At 37.1% G+C, this 27,182-nt stretch overlaps 2 protein-coding genes across 5 annotated transcripts; one reads left to right on the top strand and one right to left on the bottom strand.

The window, feature by feature from the left end:
- The first annotated feature begins 21,125 nt into the window (after positions 1–21,125).
- Positions 21,126–22,186, top strand: LOC145066055 (uncharacterized). Its single transcript, XM_079013215.1, has 3 exons — positions 21,126–21,521; positions 21,633–21,760; positions 21,863–22,186. Exons 1-3 carry the CDS (start codon positions 21,239–21,241, stop codon positions 21,983–21,985), a joined length of 534 nt encoding a protein of 177 aa, XP_078869341.1. The 5' UTR covers positions 21,126–21,238; the 3' UTR covers positions 21,986–22,186.
- Positions 22,187–22,870: 684 nt separating this feature from the next.
- LOC145066054 (zinc finger transcription factor YY1-like) lies at positions 22,871–26,032 on the bottom strand. Of its 4 annotated transcripts, none has more exons than XM_079013212.1 (7): positions 25,778–26,032; positions 25,322–25,380; positions 24,998–25,197; positions 24,780–24,869; positions 24,530–24,673; positions 24,383–24,424; positions 22,871–23,743 (listed from the first exon to the last, which is right to left on the bottom strand). In XM_079013212.1, exons 1-7 carry the CDS (start codon positions 25,861–25,863, stop codon positions 23,117–23,119), a joined length of 1,248 nt encoding a protein of 415 aa, XP_078869338.1. In that variant the 5' UTR covers positions 25,864–26,032; the 3' UTR covers positions 22,871–23,116. The 4 variants fall into 4 exon arrangements, with proteins under 4 accessions (XP_078869338.1, XP_078869337.1, XP_078869340.1 ...); XM_079013211.1 differs by having other exon boundaries at positions 22,871–23,746; XM_079013214.1 differs by lacking the exon at positions 24,383–24,424.
- Positions 26,033–27,182: the final 1,150 nt, after the last annotated feature.

A 27,182-nucleotide genomic window follows, 5' to 3' on the forward strand; every position in this document is an offset into this window, starting at 1 on the left:
GCACAGAAATGTCAACACGATAGGTAATAAACCTCTAGTTGTGTGCTAGTGATGAAATACAGGTTTTATTCTTGATTACTTCTTGAAACCCTTTCAGGATCTTTTTAGACTCTCACTATCTTCTTGACCTATAAGACTTTCTTTCCAAATATTCAAGAGATAGTGTGGATTCTAATCAAGACAAACACTTAACACAATTGGCCTTAGTTGGTCTCTGTTTTATCCAAAACATCACAACTTACCAATTTCAAATGTACAAGAGTAGAACACATTTTACTCTTACATTTGACAAGTGTTAAAAACCTTCTTTAAGATATGTCACTCAAGTTACAATCTTGGAGTATGACTCTAAGAATTGTTTTGGAAAGAAGCATGACTCATCTTCTTGATTTAACCACTTCAACAAATCATATCTCCTTTTCTTAGCCATAAGAATGCACTAAGATGGCCTTAGAGGACTAATTGTGATATGAGTTCTAAATCATTAAGATGATCACAAACATGATACTAAAGTACTCTCCCATCTTTTCAGATTTGAGAAACTTTTATCTTTCTACCATAGTTGATTCTTCTTATTCGCTCTACCATACATTGGAACCTTTTCCAATGTCTCAGAATTACACTTAAGCTTGTAAGTATAACCATATTTACTGAGCTTTAGTAAATTATGACGAATAGTCTTATCGATCTTTTGTGGTGGAGTTGACCAGTGCATAAGAATGTGTACTCGATCCCTTAGTCCTTTACTTGACTCACTTAAACATGTGAACAATGAATTAGTCTTAATTTTCCAATGCTTGAAATTTCTCATATATCATACAACTTGCATGATTCCAAGTTTCTATCCAACTGAAACTTGGGTGCTGAGAATCTTCCCTTATTTGATAAATTTAAACACTACTACAAATGAAAGAATCAAATTCATATTTCCAATATTTCTATCAATGGAATCATATAAGCAACAAAGTTTTTCACAAATGCCATTGTAAGGATATTATAGAATAAATAAAATCAAAATTTTTCCTTTTATTTTAAAAAAAAATCGGAAAAACTATCCTTACAATGCAAAGCACAACTTTGTTGTTATCTATTCCTAAGCAATATATCATAACTCCTAAGACGTAACTCAAGAATCTGATCTTCAAACTATGCGATAGAAATCCATCTACGCAATCAGATTCAGCATATTCTTTCTTTAATTTTCTTCACTTTTCTTTGATTCTTAAAACATCAACATGTGACCCAGTCACATTGTCACACCCCCAAACCAAGGATGGCGGAAACGTCCAAGGGTGGAGGACTTCATGTATAGTATCATAACAACAATTGCAATAGTGATTAAAGTAAACACAACCAACATAAATATAATTGAAAGAGTTACATAATTGTGTGAGTTTACATGTTTCCAAATCAATTACATTATGTTGACAAAAATAAAATGTTTGACGCTTTAACGTCTCATCCTTAAAAGCACATGGTTACCTGTTTAGTGATTTCCTGAGAATACAAGTTGTTTTAAAAAGTTTCAACACAAAGGTCGGTGAGTTCATAAGCATTTTTATGTAGTTATGAAAACCTTTTCTTGTAAAAGTAGTGTTCGTTCCAGAAAATCCAATATTCTCCTTAATACGTAAAATGTAGTCTTAAAACTCAAAATCAAATTGTATAAGTAACATTCCTTATTTATAATAAATAATGCAAGTTTAAAATCGATGTAAACTCGTTTGATTTCAATGAAATTTGCATAAATCCTATGTTTGTTAATACTTAATGTGAGTTACTATAACCATGCTATGACCTAGATGGCCTGAAACGACGTTCTTCAGGCGTCGGAAATGTTGACATTTATCACCTCAGACCTGCCAGTCTAGATGTTGCATGCAGCTAAGGTGTGGGTTTGTCATACCCAATATAGATCTATATACAACTATCACACTCTCCCTCTAGGAGACTCTGGTTACAATACATGACTTATTTGTAAAGTGAAGCGAATGTCTCACAAAAGTCATCAACGAATTTACGTGTAATGTAATGGAAACCCTTTTTGTATAAATGTACCCTTTAGTAATGATTTTGTTATGTAAATGTATAATAAACTATACATATTATAGTTTATCAAAACAAGGGTAGTAGTAGTGTATATAAACTATACTTATCATAGTTTACCAAAAGTTTGTATGTAATGGATGCAATTTCGTTCATAACAATTTGTCATTTAACAAGCTTAATATAGCAAAACAAATCCATTTGTAACTGATGTATGTCTAATATTAATACAAAATGACATATATGATAATAACATATGATCACATAATGATACACACCTTGCCTGACAAGTTACAAGGTGTAAATGAAATGATTGCATTTTTCTAGTAATAGCATTTTTATTTCCTGTTCTTAGAAAATTTATAGAAAATTCATCAGAGGTCCAAATCAGAATCCGTAAATTATGGGAGTTTGGAAAATGTGTCTAGTTTGTTCATAAATTTTCTCATGATTTTTAGTGACTTCCAACTTGTGTGAAAAAGTCCATAATCACAGACTGGTCCGGATTTGTTCTTGAAATGATAGGAAGTTTTGTAAAAATCACCATAAATTGTAGAAAAATCGTATGGGGATGTGAAAGTAGTCATTTTAAAGCTAAGGGCTTTTTCTATTTTCACCTAGTACAGTTTTGAAAACTAACATGTTTAAGTTCTCCAAAACAGTCTGTGAATGGAGTCCAACTTTTCTGACGAAAGCTGTTGGAAGAGTATTGTTGTGTTCTTGTTGTTTTAACTTGTATTTCCCCCCTTAAAACTTAAGAAAACATGAAACGATAGGGGTATGAACTCACCTTATGTGATTTCAGTGAATGGATGTTGAAGGAGAGAAGTGTTCGACTCAAGAACACTTGGAGGATTGCTTGAAGATTCGAGAATCTAACACAATTATGATGGAGTTTGTGTAAGAAATCAATGATTTGAGTAAAAGGAAATGTAATAACCATAAGAAGGGTGATGATACTTACCAAATGTAGAAGGAAAGCTTGAAAAATGCCTTGGAAATCGTGAAATTGTGAGAGAGAATTTGAGATAAAAGAGGTGTTTGATCTTTGGTGGAAATGAGTGAAAATGAGTGAAGTGAAGAGAGAAGGTGGGTTTTCCAGCTCTTAGAACATGAACATGGCTGGGAAATGAGTGGTAAATGACTATGAAGGGACTAGGGATGGTGGGGAGGACAATGGCTGCTCATGGAGTGGGCATGGGGGTGGTTGCTTGTGTCAAACACTATGGAAGAGTCAACACTCCACCACAAAATCTTACTTAATAGATCTTATTCTTAAATAAGGATCTCCTTAAACATATGTTGAATTATGAATATATGGTACCTTATATGTCAAAATATAAGTTTGGGTGAAAATCCCTCATTAAAATAATTAAAAACGGGCTTAAAACGGAGTCGTGGTCGAAAACCGGGTGGAAAATGGTAAAATCCGAAGTCAGGGCGAGGGTCCGGTCTCAGCAGTCTTAGAACTAGAGTGGCTTGGTCGTTGAATTGGGTCCGAGGGGGAGGGGACTGTGGTCCAAGTAGTTACCGCAGGCGGCTCTTCAGGAGGAACCGAAGGCGAAGTTCAGATGCAGTGCTCCAGGTTCATTGTCGCGGTTCGGTAGCTTTGGTTCGGTGGCTAAAGCTAGATGGTTGCGGCTAATCAAGGGGACTTCGGTCCAGGTTCTTCGGGCTTAGGCTCAAGGAGGGTTTGGTCCCTATAGAGGGACTTCGGCCCTAAGAGGCTATTTTTCAAGGTATCACCCCTTTTTGAATGATTTTTCACCAAGTCAAGTGTCGGGATGCCCCAAATGATTATAAAACTCGAAAGAGGTTTTGAGAGAGATTTGGGAGAGATTTCACATTCTTGGAGAGATTTCTCATTCAGAGAGAGATTTGGGAGAGATTTCACATTCTTGGAGAGATTTCTCATTCAGAGAAAGATTTGGGAGAGGTTTCACATAGAGAGAGAGAGAGATAGAGTGAAAGAGATTGGGAGAGGCTTCTTTTGTGACCTTTTTGAGTGTTTGGCTTCGCAACGCAAGGTCCGTAAGCCCCGGTAGGCCATGTTTAGGATCTTACACACTCCCGATAAGTATGCAACATTGTTTTATCGGTTTGGTTCATTACTTACCACAGTTTTAGGTTAAGGAAATCTAGATATACAAACTTTTCAATTGATGATTTTCTCATTAGAATAGCGAGTTGTATTGTAATTACATAGCGTAAACCCTAGTATACAAGGGTTAATTGAGTTGACCGGTCCGAATTGTTGACTTTGTTTGACTTTGACTTGACCAGAATTTGACGGTTGTCACACACATCATGTATCAAGAATCTCATAATAGAAACTTAACAGAGTTGGATAGTGGACTTTACCTGAAGTACAGTCAAACTTATTGGCTTTAACATCCTTAGGTAAAAATTGGCAGCTTCGCAATTAATGTCCCTTCCTTTGGCAATTTAACATATGGACTCTGTGGTAATGGTACATGGGACTATCACAGACTTAGCATTTCTCTTTACCATTTGGTCAACCGAGTTGACTATGATCGATCCCTTTCCATTAGGAAGAGAATGCTTTTTTTTCTGGATTTCCAATGTTATCATTGTCAATGTCCATAAAGTTTTGGGAAGTTGATCTTAACAAATAGATAAGATCATTAAGGGTTTTGTCATAGTCTGTTTCATAGGATTCCCAAAGGAACTCACTATGTGACTTAGAAAGTGATTGGTCATCCAACTTTCTCAAGACTTTGACACCTAACTCTCCTGGCTTGTCAATATGTGACTTCATCTCCAAGATGTGATCACACCTAGACCTTGCCTTGCCAATACGGCTTGAGTGACCTAGAACTTGTGGATTAGTGAGAATAATTGGAGGAGGTGTAGGAAGTGAAGTTCCAAGAGATTTGGGAGGATCATAGATGTCTAAACAAGACATCTTTTGGGAGATAGTCAAGATAGCTGATCTAAAGTCCTTAATATAACACCCAATATGAAATATTAAGGCTAGGGTCCAACAAAATATTTTGTAACTCAGAAGAGGGATGCCGTAATCCAAGTTATAAAATATTTGAAGTTAGGTGAATGACGATTCACCAATTTCCACCAAGATAAACAAAATGTATTATTAGGTTTTAATTGGTTTTTGAAACTCCTGGATTCTTTTGAGATTCATTGAACTTTTCAATGGCATGTTTCAATCTCGAGTGTGCCCATCAGGTTTTGTGACTGGGATGCCGAGGATCATAAAACAAGGTGTAAATAACCATGCAAATATACTTGGTACCCTTAATGTTTTACCCCTCAATCGATGTGTCGGTTAGCCACACACGCTCCACCGATACTATGATAAACATTAAGTTACCCTTTGCATGCCTTGTTAAATCAAGCTAGTGTGTTGGTTAACCACACACGCTCCACTAACTGACTTAAGCAAAGTGCAAAGTGTAATTTCATGGGTTAGCACCAAATTCACATTTTCCTAAGTAAATAAGATTGGGTATTAATAAGAGTTTAGTTACTTAGTATTTATCATTAATACTTTTAATGAAGGGAGAATTATAGTCCTTGTCCTACTCGTTCAGCTAACAACCCTCCACCAGTCAAGGAAGCGGTGGGTGAGAGTGGACACCCATTAAATTGCCATTTTATAGGCAGTAACCTTATACCCCCTTATAGACCTGCTTCGTGAATGAGGCCTACTAACGGTAAGACTGACTTTACTCTTCTACATACATACATACATACATACATACACACACACATATATATATATATATATATATATATATATATATATATTATTAACTTATAATATATATATATATATATATATATACACACACACACACACATATATATATATATATATATATATATATATATATTATTAACTTATAATATTATAAAGTATAAGGGTTGAATTTTATCTTTTAAAATTCTAAGGGCTAACTTGGAGTTAAAGTATTCATAAGTGAAAACTTTTCAAATTCCAAAACTTGAGGGTATGTTTTGAAACTATTCAAAACTAATTAATTCCATAACTTATGAGTTTAAAGTAGTTTTAATTAAAAACTCTTCAAGTTCCATAACTTGAGGACAAGTTATGGAAGACTTTAAACTATTAAAGAATGTAACTTTTCTTCTTTTGTAACTTGTGGAACTAATTAAGGTTACACATTTTAATGATTTAATGAAGTGACTCTTGAACCTCCATAACTTGAGGACAACTTATGGAGTCCTAAAACCATTGAATGAGGACAAGACTCTTCATTTTTGTAACCTTTTCCAACTTTTATGAGTTTTAAGAAACTTTAATGTGACCTTTCATGTAACTTGAGGACAAGTTACACAAACACATTTTAGAATCATTTCTTAGATAAAATGGATTGAAAACACATAATCAATTAACTTATCTATTAATCTAAGCAACTCATATGAACAAAGATAATTCACATCAAACTTTTTCATGTAATTAGCGTAACTTTTAAACTAATACAAAACATGAATCTATTGACAATTATCTTTGAAATTGGATTAGCATGAACATTACCACATCAAAAACAAGTTTATAAGTCCAAAAACATCTTAGGGTAACGTTCCTAGTCCAATTCCATCCAAAACAGTCGAATATATGTTGTCAGGGGTTCCAACTCGTTGAGTGCACGAACCAACTAGAAGAGTTGGATGCATTTTGCCTTGGACTCGGCGAGTCCATCAGTGGAATCGGTGAGTCTGCTGTGCTGACAGCACCAAAATTCAATTTTTAAGCCAATTTTGCAAGTATAACAAGAAAACAAGCCTAGGCTTTGATACCACTGTTGGGTTTTCAGCATTCTAACACTCCTATGGTGTACATGCAACCCTATAAACCTTGGATCTATGTTTTCTCTATCATACATGCAAATAAGAACTTTCCAAGGCTTTAATCCTAACTAGCATATTATGAAGCTCTTATACTACAAAGTACTAGTTAGATGACATACCTTTATATGTTGGTTGTATCCTTAGTGCTTTAAGAGCTTAGCCCCAATAGTGTGGAAGCCTCAAGTGGAATCACAAATCACCAAAACATCTTGGAAGACTTTGAGAGAATATCATGCACACTTGAAATCGGCCCACTCTTATGTCCTCACACACTTGTTCCATTTCTTGTGCCAAAGACCTCTTTATATAGTATGGAGGATTAGGGTTAAACCCTAATACCCATGACCTTTCATTTCCTTGGATCCATGGGTTAAAGATCCATGGACTATCCATGAAGGCTTAGCCCAACCTAAATGAACTTGGCTCATTCCATATATATATATATATATATATATATATATATATATATATATATATATAAGAGTCCATATTTAATTAGTTCCTTTTTGATCACATAATTAATTCTAAATTAATTCTTGATCAATACTAATTAAATAATACGATTCCATATTAATATATTAGAACTTATAATATATTAATATAAATCATAGATGTAGCACCTGGTTCTTAGTACGTATCCTTTTGTTAATTCTCTTTTATATTTTGCATTTTGGCCTTGGACTCGGCGAGTTGAAGGACCAAGTCGCCGAGTAGAAGCGGGATGAGACGTGGGGTTTAAGCCGTGGACTCGACGAGTCGGGTCCCGGACTCAGCAAGTAGGCCATGTCTGGACAAAAACCCTAAACCGAGGGTTTGAACCCTATTTAAACACTTTAACTCGGTCTCCTTCGTCCCTTTTCCTCCCAAAAGACCCCCATAGCAAACCCTAGCCGTCATTGAAGCAAATCTAAGGCTTTTGAAGTAATTTTGGTTTTCTTGTGATTCAAGGAAGGAAGGAAACTCTTGAAGGATCAAGAGAAGGTTAAAGGGATCCGAGTTCGTGCACCATTTCTCGATCATTGAAGGTGAAAAGTTTGTACCTTACTCTTCCATTTGATAGATCCCATTTTGTGTAGTTTTAGGTCTTTATGAGCCATTTTAGCTAGTCAACCATGTTTGAAAGCATGGTTGGGGGTTAAGTTTCTGGATCACATCATTTAAGAGGTCACTAGGCAGATCTGAGTGGCTTTTGCAACCATGAAAGGTCCCATGCACCTTAAGAGCTTGTTTTATGTCTTCTTGAGCTCAATGTCCCATGCATGCATGTAAAGTTTGTAACTTTACGTACTAGATCGATTGTAGAAGCATAGATCTATCTTTTGGTCAAGGGTTGCACGTCTGAAATCGAAGATTTAGTGAGAGGATGTGATTGACTCGACGAGTCCATTCTTGGACTTGGCGAGTCCAAGGTTTTGTCCCATATCAGTTATGGGTCGAAGGACCCAGTTGAGTGTGGAAAGGTTTTAGGGAGTACCGAGGAGTGACCCAATGTTCTGGACTAAGCCAATGTTCGGGAAATTCATGGGACTCAGCGAGTGCAAGAGCAGACTCGACGAGTCTAAGGCAATCTTCTTAAGGATGAAGATGAACTCGACGAGTTGTCCATACAACTCGGCGAGTCAAGGACAGGACCTGTGTATCAGTTGAAGATGATCTCGATGAGTTGTTCATACAACTCGGTGAGTCGGATGAAGATTCAGTTGATGTTCAATTAGAAGGAAAACTCGTCGATTCATCGCCTAACTCGACGAGTAGAGACGGGAATAAGGACAAATGAAAGGATAAGGACTCGGCGAGTTGGCGAGCCAACTCGGCGAGTCAGGTCAACTGGAAGTTGACTTTAACTTTGACTTTGACTTGGTCAGGGGTAAAATGGTCATTTTACCCTAAGAGTCGATATCAGTTCTGACTAAGTGTTTTGTGGGAATTATAGCTGGAGGATTTTCGAAGCAGCAGCGGCAGCAGTTAGAGGATTCCCGCACAGATCAGCAGCTACTACGAGGTGAGTTACCTTCCAGTATCGGTGGGTCTATGGCCACAATGCCGGCCCACCAGTAGGAGTTGTATGTTAGATGATTGTCTTTGTGATATCATCTAGGTTTGCTACTACCTGATATGTTGTATGCTGGCATGATATGTTATATGCGGTAGTAGTAGAGTTTGGTTGTTAGGACCGAAGGGTAGGTCAGGCACCCTAGATATGTCTGACAGTATGTGATTATATTTTTATATGCTGGCATGATATGTTATACGTGATAGCGGTAGTAGGAGGGGAATAGTCCCCAAGTTCAGTTGTTAGGACCTAAGGGTAGTCGGACACCCCAAATATGTCTGATAATATGTTTATGTTATGATATATGTGATAGTAGCAGTAGGGGGTGGAATAGTCCCTGAGAGTCAGTTGTTAGGACTGACGGGTAGGTCAGCACCCTAGAATGGCTCGACACGGGTAGGTCAGCACCCCAGAATGGCTTGACATGGGTAGGACAACACCCCAGAATGGCCGCACGGGTAGGTCGGCACCCCAGAATGGCCGTACCGGGTAGGTCGGGCACCCCAGAATTGCCTGGCAGTATCTATGTTATGTGATTGTATGGTATATGGTACGATGGGGGAACTCACTAAGCTTCGTGCTTACAGTTTACAGTTTTGGTTTCAGGTACATCTACATCAAAGGGAAAGGAGCTGGCGCGGTAGCGGCACATCATACACACATGTTGTTTTTCGCACTATGAGATTATTCTGGGATTTGTACTCTGACACTATAATTGATTTCATGTTTTGGTTTACAGACACGAAATATGTTTTAAGAAATGATATGGTCGAATGATGTTCATTTGCAAATTTTTTGCAACGTGTTTAATTAAAAATGAAATTTTTGGACTTGAAAATTGGGTCGTTACAACAAATATAATATTCTAAAAAGACTATCCATATAAATTGTGTTGGTGAAGTGCAACCCAAATGGATCATGTCGGGTCGGGTCAAGTACATACCAAATATAGTTATAGACTTAGACATTAATCCAACATATTTCCCATTGGGACTTCATATGCTCCTTATACCATTAAACAAAAGGGTCAAGAAACCCTAGATTCAAGAGGTCTACATCAATCAGAGAGAAAAGGCCGAATCACTACCTCAAAAATGGAGATCCTTGCTTAAATGTCTCTGAATAGCAACCTCCATAGACTCCTCTTGTTGGAACTCCCTTCTTCTTTGCAAAATCACTCCACAAGACTCAAAAATGGCCTCTCCTCTCACACCAAATGCTCCAACTCACTAGGGTTCTTCTCTCTGGAATGGTAGCCGCAAATGAGGGCTATAAGGACCCTTAAATAGGGTACAGGCCCAAAGATTTAGGGTTTCTGTCCACAGCTCGGTCTCGTCGAGTCGACTTGCCGACTCATCGAGTCCACTCATTAAATCCAGTCAGCAAATGGTGATCCTACTCGACGAGTCAAGGCGTCAACTATCACACCCAGAAACCCAGGGCAGAAACGTTCCGGGGCGGAGGTGACATCATGTTGAATATCATAACCAATGTACATAGTAAGCACAGTAAACACAAAACATTACATTACATAGAATCATTTACATTTGTTTGAAAGTAAAGTTATACAAGTGTTATACACATATATCATATGAACAAAATCAAAGACGAATCTTCTAACGCTCCGTCTTCTCCTAAAGATGGCGGGTACCTATCTAATGCGGACCTGAGAATACAAGCAGTTTGAAAATCAGCATAAAGCTGGTGAGTTCATAAGCGGTTTAGTCTTGAAAAGAATGAGTTCCCTTTTTTGTTTTTTGAGAAAGTTGTTATCCAAGAAAATCTCATATTTTCTTATGTAAAATCAGTTTAGTTGTCATTTATTACTAATTCGATTACGAGTTGTTATGTTATCCCAGGAAAATCCCATATTTTCCTAATAGTTTAGTTATCCATTTGTTACTTAATTCGTTTACGAGTTGTTATGTTATCCCAGGAAAATCCCATATGTTCCTAAGTGTTGTGGTTCGTTCTTAGTTTAGATTTCGATGTACTAGTAACTACCATAATTATAGTATTAGTTAGGTATTCTGATATCTTATTTATCCTACACTTGAATGTCGATTATCTACTATACTTAGTTGTATTTTCAAATATTTGGATACACTCAGAAACGTACATTTACAGTATATTCGATGTTCTGGTGACTTCCAAAAGAGTACATTAGATGTATTTTCGAAACTCTGTCGACAACCAAAGGCATATGTTTTCGAAACTCAGTCGATGTCCAGAGGTGTACTTTCATATTCGTGTTCGTAATATCCTATTCGCTACTTTCGTATTCGCATTTGTTCTATCCTATTCACTACTTTCGTATTCGCATTCGTTGTATCCTATTCGCTACTTTCGTATTCGCATTCGTTCTATCCTATTCGCTACTTTCATATTCGCATTCGTTCTATCCTATTCGTTTCGTATTCGTTCTGTCCCTAGTTGTATTTTATTAGTATGAATCTTAGTTTATGATTAGTATGATTCCTTTACAAAATATAATATGTAACATATATTATAACATCCTTTAAAGGAATCTACATTTAGTCTGGCAATTTACTCTGCAATTTGAACCAATGGTTAGTACGATTTTCGGTATTAAAAGCATACGTAATATGAAACATTTGAACAGAAAATAATAAGTTTAAGTACAAGATTTCCTTGTACTTTTGCTTATATTCCCCCCTGAAAACATTTGAAAAACACGGAAAAAGGGTAGGGGTATGAACTCACCGGTTGAGGAACGCGTCGGTTTGGATCCTAAACGTCGGTTCTGGATTTGCAAACGCACAAGATTCCTATGTATTATGAGAAGATACACATTTGTATCTAATTAGGACTTGAATTATTTATTAGTTGAGGACATAAACTTCTAGTCGCAAAAACACTTCATTACAAGTGTTTGGAGGGACCCGGGTGACATCTATGGACACATAAGGCTTGGATATGGAGTTTACTCTTCAAGAGTAAATTCTCAAGAGAGTTTTCGGCCCTATAGACCCACTCCCCATGAGTTTACGGCCGTAAACTCATGGTGGGTTGTTTTAGGGTGCAAAATGGCTTTGAATCAATTGAGGGGAAATTCTAGGGTTGGTTTCAAGGCATGAGAAAGTGGTTTGAGTATTTTAGGGACCATTTGAGGAGTTTACGGCAGTAAACTGTGAGTTTACGGCCGTAAACTCTTATATACATATCCAAAATGTGTTTTGGTGGTCCTTAGTCAATCACATGTGATTCCAAGCCATTATACAAGCCTTGGGTGGAATTTAAGGTATCATTGGCCATGTTTTAGGAGTTTACGGCCCAGGAACCCATATTTGGAGGGTTTACAGCTGTGAACTCCTTAGGGAATTGTTTTCATCAAGTTTTAAGCTTCTAATTCGTTTGTGGTTGCTTCTAGATTTTAGTTCAAGGCTTAGGAGGTGTGTAAGTGGCAATTTAACACCTTAGAAGGAGTTTACTACCCATGAATGGGTGTTTACGGACCAAGCATGTTCTTGGGCAGTAAACTCATGTTTACTCCTCTAATGATGAGTTTAAAGTGTTCTAAGTCCAATCCCATAAGTCTATAAGCCATATCTAAGCTCCAATGGTGGTTTGGAAGGGTTTTAAGGCTCAAAAAAACCCCCCATTTTTATGTGTTCATGGCCCAAGCATGTTCCAGGGCCGTAAACACATGTTTATGGTCCTAAATCATGATTTGAACTCGAAATTGAAGGCTAAAGATGTTATACTCGGAGTTAGGGTAGTTACCTTGATGATTTGGAGCCTTAATTTGGTGATTTTGGACCCTTAGAGTGGATTTGAGGAGAGAGGTTAGAGAGAGAGTGAAAAAGCTTCAAATGAGGCTTAAACCACTTTATATATGATTCGGCTCTGGGACACGGTGGAATTCTACCCGATACCGACGTTAAACGGGGCTTTTGGTCACACCCGATTAAGTTGTCATAACCCGACGGGATCGAAATTAGAAATTTTCAAACTAATAATTTGGGCCAATTTCATGAGTTCCTAAGGGGTTTGGACACTCATTAGATTATAATAAACATATAAGTTTAAATAACTTAGCCCAAAAACGAAATCGGAACGAATCGCTAAAGACGGGTTTTACGGACGAAATGGGTTTCGGCGATGGACAACTTCGGGTTGTTACATTATCCCCCCGTTAGAGGGAATTTCATCCTGAAATTCAAAGATTAAGATACAAATCATGAAATGAAAAGAGATGTGGATGAATCTACTGCTTCGGATCTTCACGCTCCTAAGTGGAATCGGGTCTCCGCTTGACATTTCAGCGAACCCTCACCATCGGGATGCAGCTTTGTTTCGTATGTTTGGTCTCTCAATCCATGATCTCAATTGGTTCTTCCATGGGGTTTTAGTCTTTCGTTGATTTCGGTCTCATCAAAGGAATTACTAGGGTTTCGTTGGGTAGGCGTTTCTAAGGATTCGAGACGTGAAAGACAAGATGGATACTACTAAGTCCTTGAGATAGTCGAAGTTTGTAGTTCACGGTTCCGATTTTGGCGGGGATTTCGAAAAGTCCGATGTATCACGGGTGAATTATTTCGCACTTCCTAAAGCATATCATGCCTTTCTGGGATAAGGCCTTCATCATGACATAAGCTACAACAAGAGGGTATATCTTCGTGTGACAGAGTAGCTAAGGGTTTGATGATTCTGAAAGAGATTTCTGGGTGGGTCTGCAATAATAGCCGACGGGACCCAAGAATTGACGGGTTTCTATGGGTATCCCCGGTACCGACTAATTCTCTATCGCCTTAATTTTTGGAAAGGTCGACGGGTATGACTGCTTTGTTTACTACATGACCAGGGAAAGTGGTTTGACCGAAGGGTACCACTACTAACTCGTAGTGACCATATCAAGCCCTGGTCGCTGTTTTGGACACATCATCCTCATTGAGGTTTGGCTACGAGATAGTTCCAGGGATTAGGTCGATGTGAGACTTGACTAAACGTTCGTAAGGAATTCTTGGGAAATATTCGGGAAAGACATTAAGGAAAGAGTTGCAGACTTCCTGTTTCCCGATGATCACACGGACGAGGAATGCATGGAAAACTTTTTAAGCCTTAATGCACGATGTGATGCGAAGGTTGGATTTAGGTTTGATGTTGAAGATCATGAGAGTCGGGTCGGAGGAAACATTTAGACGGGCGACCTTTTCGAAACCAAGAATAACAGCATGAATGAGACTCAGTCATTCCATGCCAATGATCGCGTCAAAGCTTTTCGTGAAAAGTTTTGCCATTTAATCGAATGGAAAAGAATAATCGTTCGGATTAAGGATACAACCTATGGGTATGACGTTAGCGTTCTCTTTCTCACTTGTTAGCCATCCTGACGGTACACATTTCAGTTACTAACAAAGGATTAAGTTTAGAAAGGTATTTGAATGGATAGTTAGCAAATTTCTTTTAGCATTAGAATCGAAAAGGATCACAGGCATAAGATTCATCGAGGGGAAATATACCTGTGGCAACGGTGGGGTCGGTGGCTGCCCCTTCTTGTCCCATAGTTAGGACTCTCCCGGTGTTGCCAGATGTTACTGCCTTAGGGCAGTTTCGCTTGTAATGTCCAATTTCTCTACAACTGTAGCAGGTCTAACCGATACCAGCTCCGGAAGCTTGACTTGTTGATTGGGTTGGTGTTCTGTAGCTTCGCGCGAGGTGACCTTCCTGGCCACAGTTCTTACAAAATTTTGCACGACAAGGGCCAGGGTTACGATGGTGGTAACTGCATCGGTTACACCACGGAAGGATACCGGCATATCCAGTGATAGGTGCTTGGGTTGAAGAACCGACAACAGAAACAGTAGCAGGGGTAGCGGAAGTGTGGACTGCCACTATCTGTTGTTTCTTTGAGGGTTCTGGGGAAGACAGACTCTTCTTCTTCTTCTTTCAAAACTTTCTTTTCTCGTCACTCTTCTCTGTTGGCTCAGGAGTGGTGGTTGTTTCTTCTTGGTCATCATTGTGGTCAATCAGGGTTTGCGCTAGGCATTTGGCGCTATCATAGGTATCCGGCTTCCCAGCTAAAACGTTCCCTTTGGTTGGATGGGTTAATCCCCAGATGAACCTCTCAATCTTTTTGCTCTCCAAGGTAACCAATCCCGGGCAGAGAAGTGCCAAGTCATCAAATCTGGATGTGTTGGCGGCGATATCGAAACCCTTCATCTTCAGGTTCCAGAGTTCATTCTCCAACTTCTGTATTTCACCCCGAGGGCAGTATTCTGCGAACAGAAGTTCCTTCATAACTTCCCAACCCATAGCATTTGCTATAGGTAAAGTTAAGGATTTGACTCGGCCGTTCCACCAAGCCATAGCTTTATCAGTGAACGTGCAGGCGGCGAATTTCACCTTGTCGGATTCTGAACAGGCACAGATCTCGAAGATAGATTCGATCTTCTCTAACCATCGAGTGAGAGCAATGACACCCCCTGTGCCATCGAAGAATGTGGGTTTTGCGTTCATAAAGTCTTTATAGGAACACTCCTTCCGGTGTCCCTGATTACCTTCCTGGTTTTGGGTTTGGGTACCACCCCCTGAACCACCGGGGTTTATGTGAGACAGGGCGGCTGCCACTGCGGTGGCAACAGCTGCCTGGAACACGACAGGATCGAATTCAGGAGGAGGTGGTGGTAGCGGAGGGTTGTTATTCTTTGAACTGGGTCTTTTCCTTGGAGGCATCTTGATAAAGAGAGGAGCATAAGTCCTCTGAATTGAATCAAGAGATATGGAACAGGGGATATCTCATTAAGACGGATATAGAATTCTATTAAGCGATAAAACAGGAAAGAGTTATCAAAACAGATAAATTATCTCTAAAGGAATGATCAAGGAACAACACTTGAACGGTATTTCTACAACGGATTAGCTCGAGAAATATTCCCATAGTATTTCATGATTCGCTGCAACGACGGCTCGTTGTTTGGGTTATTGGGTAAGTTTTAGGTATGCTGCGTACCACAGTCACTCCCACGCACATGTTGCCGTGTCTCAAATGAATATAGTTGGCCAGGCTATATTGATCCTAGACACGACTACATAACTGCCCAGGTTTAACCGCAGCGTACAACACCTATTTACTTATGTTTTGTTGTATTTGTAGTTACGGATTTCGACGGTTAGGTATACTTGTATACTTTTGAAAATACTTATATTTTAAGGTATACATTTAGTTCAGAGCACTTAGGCCCCTTTAGTGTTTATAGTCTTATACCATGTAAGCTTTGGTATACTAGTTCACTATAAACGAGGGCTCTGATACCAATCTGTCACACCCCGAAACCCAGGGCGGAAACGTTCTGGGGTGGAGGTGACTTCATGTTGAATATCATAACCAATGTACATAGTAAGCACAGTAAACACAAAAAATTACATTACATAGAATCATTTACATTTGTTTGAAAGTAAAGTTATACAAGTGTTATACACATATATCATATGGACAAAAGCAAAGACGAATCTTTTAACGCTCTGTCTTCTCCAAAAGATGGCGGGTACCTATCTAATGCGGACCTGAGAATACAAGCAGTTTGAAAATCAGCATAAAGCTGGTGAGTTCATAAACGGTTTAGTTTTGAAAAGATTGAGTTCCCTTTTTTGTTTTCTGAAAAAGTTGTTATCCAAGAAAATCCCATATTTTCTTATGTAAAATCAGTTTAGTTGTCATTTATTACCAATTCAATTACGAGTTGTTATGTTATCCCAGGAAAATCCCATATTTTCCAAATAGTTTAGTTATCCATTTGTTACTTAATTCGTTTACGAGTTGTTATGTTATCCTAGGAAAATCCCATATTTTCCTAAGTGTTGTGGTTAGTTCTTAGTTTAGATTTCGATGTACTAGTAACTACCATACTTATAGTATTAGTTAGGTATTCTGATATCTTAGTTATCCTACACTTGAATGTCGATTATCTACTATACTTAGTTGTATTTTCGAATATTTGGATACACTCAGAAACGTACATTTACGGTATATTCGATGTTCTGGTGACTTCCAAAAGACTACATTAGACGTATTTCCGAAACTCTGTCGACAACCAAAGGCGTATGTTTTCGAAACTCAGTCGATGTCCAGAGGTGTACTTTCGTATTCGTGTTCGTACTATCCTATTCGCTACTTTCGTATTCACATTCGTTCTATCCTACTCACTACTTTCGTATTCGCAATCATTCTATCCTATTCACTACTTTCATATTCGCATTCGTTCTATCCTATTCGTTTCGTATTCGTTCTGTCCCTAGTTGTACTTTATTAGTATGAATCTTAGTTTATGATTAGTATGATTCCTTTACAAAATATAATATGTAACATAGATTATAACATCGTTTAAAGGAATCTACATTTAGTCTGGCAATTTACTCTGCAATTTGAACCAATGGTTAGTACGATTTTCGGTATTAAAAGCATACGTAATATGAAACATTTGAACAGAAAACAATAAGTTTAAGTAAAATATTTCCTTGTACATTTTCTTGTATTCTCCCCCCCCCCTGAAAACATTTGAAAAACACGGAAAAAGGGTAGGGGTATGAACTTACCGGTTGAGGAACGCGTCGGTTTGGATCCTAAACGTCGGTTCTGGGTTTGCAAACGCACAAGATTCCTATGTATTATGAAAAGATACACATTTGTATCTAATTAGGACTTGAATAATTTATTAGTTGAGGACATAAACTTCTAGTCGCAAAAACACTTCATTACAAGTGTTTGGAGGGACCCGGGTGACATCTATGGACACATAAGGCTTGGATATGGAGTTTACTCTTCAAGAGTAAATTCTCAAGAGAGTTTTCGGCCCTATAGACCCACTCCCCATGAGTTTACGACTGTAAACTCATGGTGGGTTGTTCTAGGGTGCAAAATGGCTTTGAATCAATTGAGGGGAAATTCTAGGGTTGGTTTCAAGGCATGAGAAAGTGGTTTGAGTATTTTAGGGACCATTTGAGGAGTTTACGGAAGTAAACTATGATTTTACGGCCGTAAAATCTTATATACATATCCAAAATGTGTTTTGGTGGTCCTTAGTCAATCACATGTGATTCCAAGCCATTATACAAGCCTTGGGTGGAATTTAAGGTATCATTGGCTATGTTTTAGGAGTTTACGGCCCAGGAACCCATATTTGGAGGGTTTACGGCTGTGAACTCCTTAGGGAGTTGTTTTCATCAAGTTTTAAGCTTCTAATTCGTTTGTGGTTGCTTCTAGATTTTAGTTCAAGGCTTAGGAGGTGTGTAAGTGGCAATTTAACACCTTAGAAGGAGTTTACTACCCATGAATGGGTGTTTACGGCCCAAGCATGTTCTTGGGCAGTAAACTCATGTTTACTCCTCTAATGATGAGTTTAAAGTGTTCTAAGTCCAATCCCATAAGTCTATAAGCCATATCTAAGCTCCAATGGTGGTTTGGAAGGGTTTTAAGGCTCAAAAAACCCCATTTTATGTGTTCATGTCCCAAGCATGTTCCAGGGCCGTAAACACATGTTTATGGTCCTAAATCATGATTTGAACTCGAAATTGAAGGCTAAAGATGTTATACTGGGAGTTAGGGTAGTTACCTTGATGATTTGGAGCCTTAATTTGGTGATTTTGGACCCTTAGAGTGGATTTGAGGAGAGAGGTTAGAGAGAGAGAGAGTGAAAAAGCTTCAAATGAGGCTTAAACCACTTTATATATGATTCGGGTTTGGGACACAGTGGAATTCTACCCGATACTGACGTTAAACGGGGCTTTTGGTCGCACCCGATTAAGTTGTTGTAACCCGGCGGGATCGAAATTAGAAATTTTCAAACTAATAATTTGGGCCAATTTCATGAGTTCCTAAGGGGTTTGGACACTCATTAGATTATAATAAACATATAAGTTTAAATAACTTAGCCCAAAAACGAAATCGGAACGAATCACTAAAGACGGGTTTTACGGACGAAATGGGTTTCGGCGACGGACAACTTCGGGTTGTCACATCAACTCATTGAGTCCCTCTTCATAACTCAAAATAAATTATTAAAATATGATACCTGGAAATCCGGATGTTACAATAAGGGACAATCAGGTAGGATCATATTGGAGGTAGGGTCCATTTGGTATACATAGTATATTATTTGGAAATTCCACTTGAAACACATCACTAAATCCAGCCTAGACATCATCCCCGTAAGTAGATCAATCAATAATATGATGTTGGATTTATTCACAAATCTTATTTATAAATTCATAACAACGATTATGAATTTAAATATAAATTACACTAAAATAATTTAGAGTGTAGTTTAACTTACAGAGATTGCATAGACAAAAGTCCGATAATTGCATTGACAGAGCTTCTACTCGAAGGCAACTACTGATTTATAGTATAGATTCCTCAATAATCTCAATGCCTACTGATCTATAGTTGATAATGGACAATTAGGTAGGATCATATCGGAGGTAGGGTCCATTTGGTATACATAGTATACTATTTGGAAATTCCACATGAAATACCTCACTAAATCCAGCATAGACATCATCCCCATAAGTAGATCAATCAGCAATATGCTGTTGGATTTATTCACAAATCTTATTTATAAATTCATAACAACGAATATGAATTTAAATATAAATTACACTAAAATAATTTAGAGTGTAATTTAACCTACAGGGATTCCATAGACAAAAGTCCAGAAATTGCACTCACAGAGCTTCTTCTCGAAGGCAACTGCTTTTCGGGCACTCAAGGGTCGCAGGGTTTCACTGGAATACTAGAAACTAAGGTAATTTGGATCTGCTACAGAGAGAACTCAATGGATTGAGCTATATGGTTGGGATATGAGAAGCATATACGGAGACGGGTATTTATAGCTGAAAAAAATTATGTGCTTCATGTACTCTGTCGAGGCACGTTGCATAAATGGTCTGGGTGTTGACGTGTCGTTCTCTGAGTGATGCCACATGTCGAGATTCGGGTGGATGTTAGATGCCGTCGCGCATCTTGTTTCTGCGTGCAAATTTTTTCTATTTTCTTAAAAAACTCGTAACTTGCTCATATGAGCTTCGTTTTCAACGGATTTTAATAGCTATCAACGAGATCCACAACTTTCATTTTAACTCTGTAGACTAATTTTGACTTTATTTTAAAGTTATACTTTTAACAGGCTTAGACTATTAAAGTCCGTTAAAAACTCATAACTTTATCGTATGATATCTATTCTCGATTGTCTTTATATCGAGGATAGGTATTTATGTGATCTTCAATTCTCGTTTAGATTATTTTTCCTAACAATCGACTAACTTTAATTTCAGTTTCTGAGATGTATATTGCTATGTTGAAATATTAGAAAAAATCATAACCTCCTCTTATGAAGTTTGATTTGGACGTTCTTTATACGTACGCTCTCGGTTTTACGACTACTATGAATTTCGTTTAGATCACTCAGACTAATAAGGAATCTATCCAAAATCCACCTTTTACGCAGAGTCGCGTCGGTTTAACCGTGAAACTTCGAAAAATTATAACTTTTTCACATGAAGTCGGATTTTAGCGTTCTTTATATGTGTGGAATCCTTGTTACATATAGTATAACTTTTGTTAAGATTATTTATTATAAATAATCTTTTATCCAAAAAGTCATTTTTAATGCTTATAATGACTAACCCGAATCTATAGGTGTTACAATATCTGCGAGCTTCGACGAGATCGAGGAAGTTCCGACGAGGATCCACCACAATCACCGCTCCCTAACACCACTGGATGTAGGTTTTAACCTATGAATGAAATATAAATGTAGTGTATTAAACTTTGAATAGATTATATTAAATCATAAATATAACGTGAATATATTATGAATGAGTTATAGATATATTATGAATGATTTATAGATATACTTTATTGTATTTTTATTAAATTGTGAATGTGTCATATTAAATTGTGAATTTCATATGATAAACTATGGAAATTAAATTAATATGTTTATTAAGCAAAAGATAAATAAATAAAATATTTTCCTCACGCATATCATTTTTAAACATCGTGTAGTTGGGTATCTTTAAGCATTCCTTACTCTCTTTTCTCACAAAGTACAGAAATACAAAAGTATTAACTGTTTTACCATTAGTATCCGGGTCGGGTTTGGTCGTTTTGGGTCGGCGAAGGGTGTGTATAGATAAGGGAGGGGTGGTGAAGACTGAAGAGTACTATAGAGAAAAATAGACCACTATCTACTCCCAATCTTCCCTTCTTCTTCTTCATCTAGAGAGAGAAAGTGTTTTAGAGAGAGAAAGCAACTAATTAAAGCAATGGGAAACTGTCAAGCAGTAGATGCAGCTGCATTAGTAATCCAACATCCATCAGGAAAGATCGAAAGAATGTATTGGTCTGTAACTGCAAGTGAAATCATGAAGATGAATCCAGGACATTACGTTTCAATCATAATTCCATTACCACCTGTTCCAAAAGATGGTGATGATGATCATCATCAAGAAGATGATAAAAAAACCATTCGGTTTACACGTGTCAAGCTTCTTCGACCTACCGACACTCTTGTTCTTGGTCGAGCTTATCGCCTTGTAACCACTCATGGTAACTTCAAGTCTTCAATCCATCGTCGATCGCTAGCTTAATTTTATAATAATTTAAACCCTACAGTTTTGTTTAATCATAACTTTATATATATGCGTGATCAATTTTCAGAGGTTATGAAGGTTGTAAGAGCAAAACGACATGCAAAGTTGAAGAACAAGACCAACACCAACCCGCCGGAATCAATGGCGGATAATCAAAGTTCAACGGCGGCGGATGATCATACAGTTACAAACCAGGTAAGTAATTCGATTATCAACTCCATTAATGCAGATTAAACGCAAAAATAGTTTTTTCGTATCTTTAATTGTTATTATTTGCGTCGATATTTGCATCTTCAGGTGGAGGTCGGACATGAAAGAATGTTCAGACAAAGGTCGGGATCGTCGTCGTCAATATTTGCATCTTCGAGATCAAAATCATGGCGACCTTCTTTGAAGAGTATCTCAGAAGCTGCTAGTTGATGATGATGCTTTGTGAAGCTCAATTTTTTTGTCGATTGAAGAAACTGGTTTGAAAATTCAAGAAGCTTAAAGAGTGGATCATCCAGATCAAATATGCATATGTAAATTCAAAAAAAAGAAAAAAAAAAAGGAATTGGACTAACAATTTGATTCATGAAATGTATATTATTTTTTTGAATACATGTTAAAATTGAGCTCAAATTTGCTTCGTTTCCGTGTTCTTTAACGATTGAAATGTATATTATTTTTTCAATCATTTTAAATAATAGTTTCCGGACATATTTTAGTTTATTTTAAATTCCTTCTTTAACACTTTCATTCACGTCTTCAATTATTTTAAATTATAGTCTTTGAGATATTTTAGTTAATTTAAATTTAAAAAAAAAAAAAAAAAAAAAAAAAAAAAAAAAAAAAAATCTTTTAACATCGTTCTTGCAAAAATGCAAAACGACGGCGTATTGAGCTGTTATTGACAAAAAAAAAATCAAACATGATGGTTTTCTTATGTAGTTTGACGGAAATCGTTTATTCTTTATAAACACAAACCTTTTTTTTCATATTTTGACAAGTACAATGGTGAGGGTACGTTGTTTTTCTCCTTTTATAACCAAAACATGTGGTCTCAACTCTCAAGGGTAGTTCAGTCTTTTCCAATCATGAGTACCACTGCCCATGCACTTGGTACAACACTATATGCATACATCTTGTATAGCGGACAAGTCTCTCTATATATATTAACTTGGTACAAATAGTAAATTAGGCTGTTAGTGTATACAAAACACAGCTTTATCCAACCTGTCAAGAAGACACTGATTGATTATTCTGTTTGTAAGGGGTAGTTTTGTAATTTCACATTTCAATTATTGATCAAAACATATCAGGTACTTGCAACTAAAAAAGATACGAGTGTTTCAACATTAAATGCTAAACCACCAAACTATCACCAAAACGACATTCCACGAAACCAACGAAACTAATCCTTCCTTCTTTGACTCCTAAAACTCAAAAGTTGACTCTTGTTTTTAACATTTACAAAATATCACAATTTTTTTTTTGTTTTTTAAATTTAATATTATTATTATTAATATAACCAAAAATATATTTTACTCATTAAAACACCAAATCTAAATCTTAATCTTCATCTTCAGTCTCTTCATCATCATCATCATCATCATCACCGCCACCACCACCACCGCTACCACCGTACCTCCACCCATCCTCACCGTTATCCCGATCTTCTTCAGTCTCTTCACTGTCTTCTTCCTCCTCCGCCTGCACATCCTTCGCCACCGGCCACGGCTGCTTCTTCACCGCCGCCGCCGCCGCCGGTTTCCGCTTCACCGCCTTCGCCGGAGGAACCTTCACATTCGGTTTTGCCCGATTCTGTTTCTGAGACTTGACATTCACATTCCCACGTTTCAAACCATACCCGTCATGATCACTTCCGGCATCCATGTCGGCATCGCTGATTCTATTCCGGCCGTTCTTCGGATTGGAATTGGAATTGGAATTGGGATTGGGATTTTCTTCCGGGAAATGTCCCGGATGCTCTCGTCTTAAATGAAGGTTGAGTTTGTATTCATGTATGTAAGCCTTTTCGCATCCTTCATACGGACACGCATACGGCCGGTCGGAGGACGCGGTGGCGTAAGTGGCGGCTGCCGCCGCTTTTGGCGGCTTCGGCGGCGGTTTTTCTTGGACGTGGACGTACTTTGGCGGCGGTGGTGGCGGCACTTCAACCATGTTGGTATTGTTTCCCTGCTGCAAAAATTGTCGATTAATTAATTGTAAACTAGATTTTACATTTTTGGTCCCTGAGTTAGTTCAAAAATATCAATTTTGGTCCTGAATAGTTTTCTCTAGCAATTTCGGTGTGTAGTTTTAAACTTTTAATGATATAGCACCAAAAATGTAAGAGGAAACTATTTAAAATACAAGAGTAACTTACATGAATGGTCCCTATGGTTTAGGGTAATTTGCATGTTTGGTCCCTAACTTAATTTTTTAACTCAAAATGTCCCTACTGTTTGTTTTTGTTACACGCTTGGTCCCTGTCTTACCTAAAAAGACTATTTTGCCATTGATTTTTTAATTTATTTAAATAAACACACCACCAACCCCACCCCCCTCACCTTACCTTACCTACCCCACCATTTTTCCTTATTTAAATAATAGTCTTTTTAGGTAAGATAGGGACCAAGCGCATAACAAAAACAAACAAACAGTAGGGACCTTCCGAGTTAAAAAAAATAAGTTATGGACCAAGCGTGCAAATTACCCCAAACCATAAGGACCATTCGTGTAATTTACTCAAAATACAATTTGTGAACAAACTCAAGGACCAAAAATGGAAAATGGAAAATCAAATGCAATATTTTATGTTGTTGAGGAATTTGCCTTCATCCAGGGTCTTGGAAGGTCATACATAGGATTTGGCCCCTATTATAACAAGAAAATAAGATAGTAACCAACCATTAATATGAATTTAATGGTGGTTACTTGATGCATACAATGAAAATATGAAGATGAACTAAAAGATCAAACCTTTTCATGGTGAGACATAATGTGATTCTTTAATTTGTATTCATGAGCATATCTTTTGCCACATTCTTGATAAGGGCAAATGTGATAGTTTTCTTGAGAATGAGTTTTCATGTGTGACCTTAAGTTGAAATCCAATGAGAAAGCCTGAAAGAATGATTGAGTAATAAATTTAGACAGAACAGAATAGAACAGGTTGTACTGCTTTTGGCAGGCACTGAGACTAATGTTGATGGGAAAAAAGGGTGATTACCTTACCACAACCTTCGTGTGGACAAATAAAATCTCGTTCGCCTGTATGTATAAGAAAATGTCTCTTTAACTTTGAGCTATCCAAAAATTTCTGCAAAATAAGTTGAAAGTTTCAATGGTCTGATGGATTAACCAAAGAAAACCATGTAATGAAATTAATATTTGATTAAAGTGTCGATAAGTTATATGATAAAGAGAGAATATCAAGAAAAGATTTACCTTTCCACAATTCTCATAATGGCAAACAAACTGTCTTTCTCCATGAACATGAGAATGCTTTCTTAAAGCTCCAGCATCGATGAATGTTTTCCCACAGCCCTCATAGCTGCAGAGAAAAAGAACTTCAGTAGTTGGTTCTGGTTCAGGTTCTACAGCTTCTGAGTCAACTGGTTTCTCTTTCATGGCATTCATTTGGGCCTCTGGTTGCATAATAGAGAAGAAGAATCATAAGGGGAAGTTACAAATAATGCAAGAACATTGTCACTTAATCGAATCACTTATGATTTATGAAAGTTTGGTTTATTTGTTAAGTAAAGTACTAACCTGTAACCCATTTCAAAACATAGCATTTGCCACCTGTTGCTACAACATCCTGTGGTACCCTGGATGAATGATAATCAGGTTAGTCTGGAGGTAGGAGATGACTGAAATAAGATGATGTAAATCCAAAACAATCAAAGGATTTTAACATCAATCAATACGACATCCTAGAACTCGTTCAATTGTAAAAGAGAATGAAAATCAGGATTACTTATGCTAACAGTTGCATAAATACAAAATTTGAGAGAGGATAATGTCTGTACGCTGTGACAATGCGAAACAGAAGTTATCTAGTGCGAATTTCATATCTAGTCACTAAACCTATCCAGATTCTCCCTTTCAAATTCCACATAATATTATCGATTGGGGCTTGCTTAATAACAAACAATCACATACTGTTGCATTCATAAACGTTGTAAATCAATATATGAACACAATTGAGAGGGTTTTTAGGCTTACCATTCTTTGAACCACTTAACAGCAGGAGTTTTGGACTTGATGAAGGGGCGACGTTCGAAGAGATTGTGGAACGACTGATGTTCCATCCTTGTAATCGTATTAATGAGTGGTTCAACTACGAGAATTTAGTGATTTGATTCTTTGGGGGCTAGGGTTTTGATTTGTATAGATCGTGGTTGAATTTGGGGAAGGGATTAGAGATCGTCGGAGGGTATAGACGAAAACCGGGAAGTCAGCAAACTGGCAGAAAGCATGGTGCGGAATTTGTTAGATAGTTCGGGTCGATGTCCGAGTTAAATTTACAACCGGTTTTAAAATATTTACATTTAGGTCCCCTCGTGTTCTATTTTTGGCATTAGTATGCCTTGTTCTTTAGTTGAATTACAAATTACAATCACATACTGTTGCATTCATAATTTGCATTAAAGTTTAAACAAAACAAAACCAACACAATGAACTTCACAAGCTTCTTCACTTTTACTAAAATTATCACTCAAATCATCAAGATCGCTTTTCGAACTCGAAGCGATCAAATTATGTTAAAAAATATTAAAAGTGTGGTTCATAATTTGTGAATGTTTTGCGAATCTAAATTCTTTTCGAAAGGAAAATACCATAAGTATATGACAAATTAGGAATTGAATTAGAAGATATAACACTTTCACAACTATATGTAATATCATAAACAACATCAAGTTTGATCTCAAGATATGGTAAAAAATTTAATTTTGTTGTTCAAAGATAGCACTAATATGAAATAATTTTGTCATTTGTTCATAAAGTCCTTTGGCTATGTTACATAAAATATTTATTGTTTCAAAATTCCCTTTCTTAATAATTGTTTGATCATTTTTTAACCTATCCAAATCTCTTTCTTCTACCAGATATTATACAACCAAAATCTCTTATCTAGCTTCTTTCTCACCTTTATTAACAAAGCCAATGCCTTACTATTTATGCACAATTATCTTGGATTTCTTTAATTTCATATTGATATTTCAAAAGAGAAATGTTAATGAATTTCAAAATCGAAAGTTCATGAATAGTTCCTTTGCTTGTTTGAAATATTTTCCACAACTTCATCTGCTCACACTCCTATCATGAAGCGCTATCATGCAACGATGGGTTAGTATTATCGTCTCCTCTTAATTAGACCCCGATGACCACATTTGTGTATCTTCAAACACAAAATTTTAACTCTTGTTAAACTTTTTTGATAATTTCAATGTAATATACAACATCTTTAACCTTCTCCCTTTTCTCATGATGATTTTTCAATATGTAGTGCTTTGAGAAACGATTCTTTCCATGAAATTAGTTACAATCGAATCCAAATTTCTTCTTGCGATTTCAGTTTTCTTTTCTTCATATTGTGAATTTCGAATTAGAATTATCTGTAAAGTTA

This window comes from Lactuca serriola, chromosome 8 (assembly GCF_051521515.1).
Source record: "Lactuca serriola cultivar US96UC23 chromosome 8, Lser_US96UC23_V15, whole genome shotgun sequence".
NCBI lineage: Eukaryota > Viridiplantae > Streptophyta > Magnoliopsida > Asterales > Asteraceae > Lactuca > Lactuca serriola.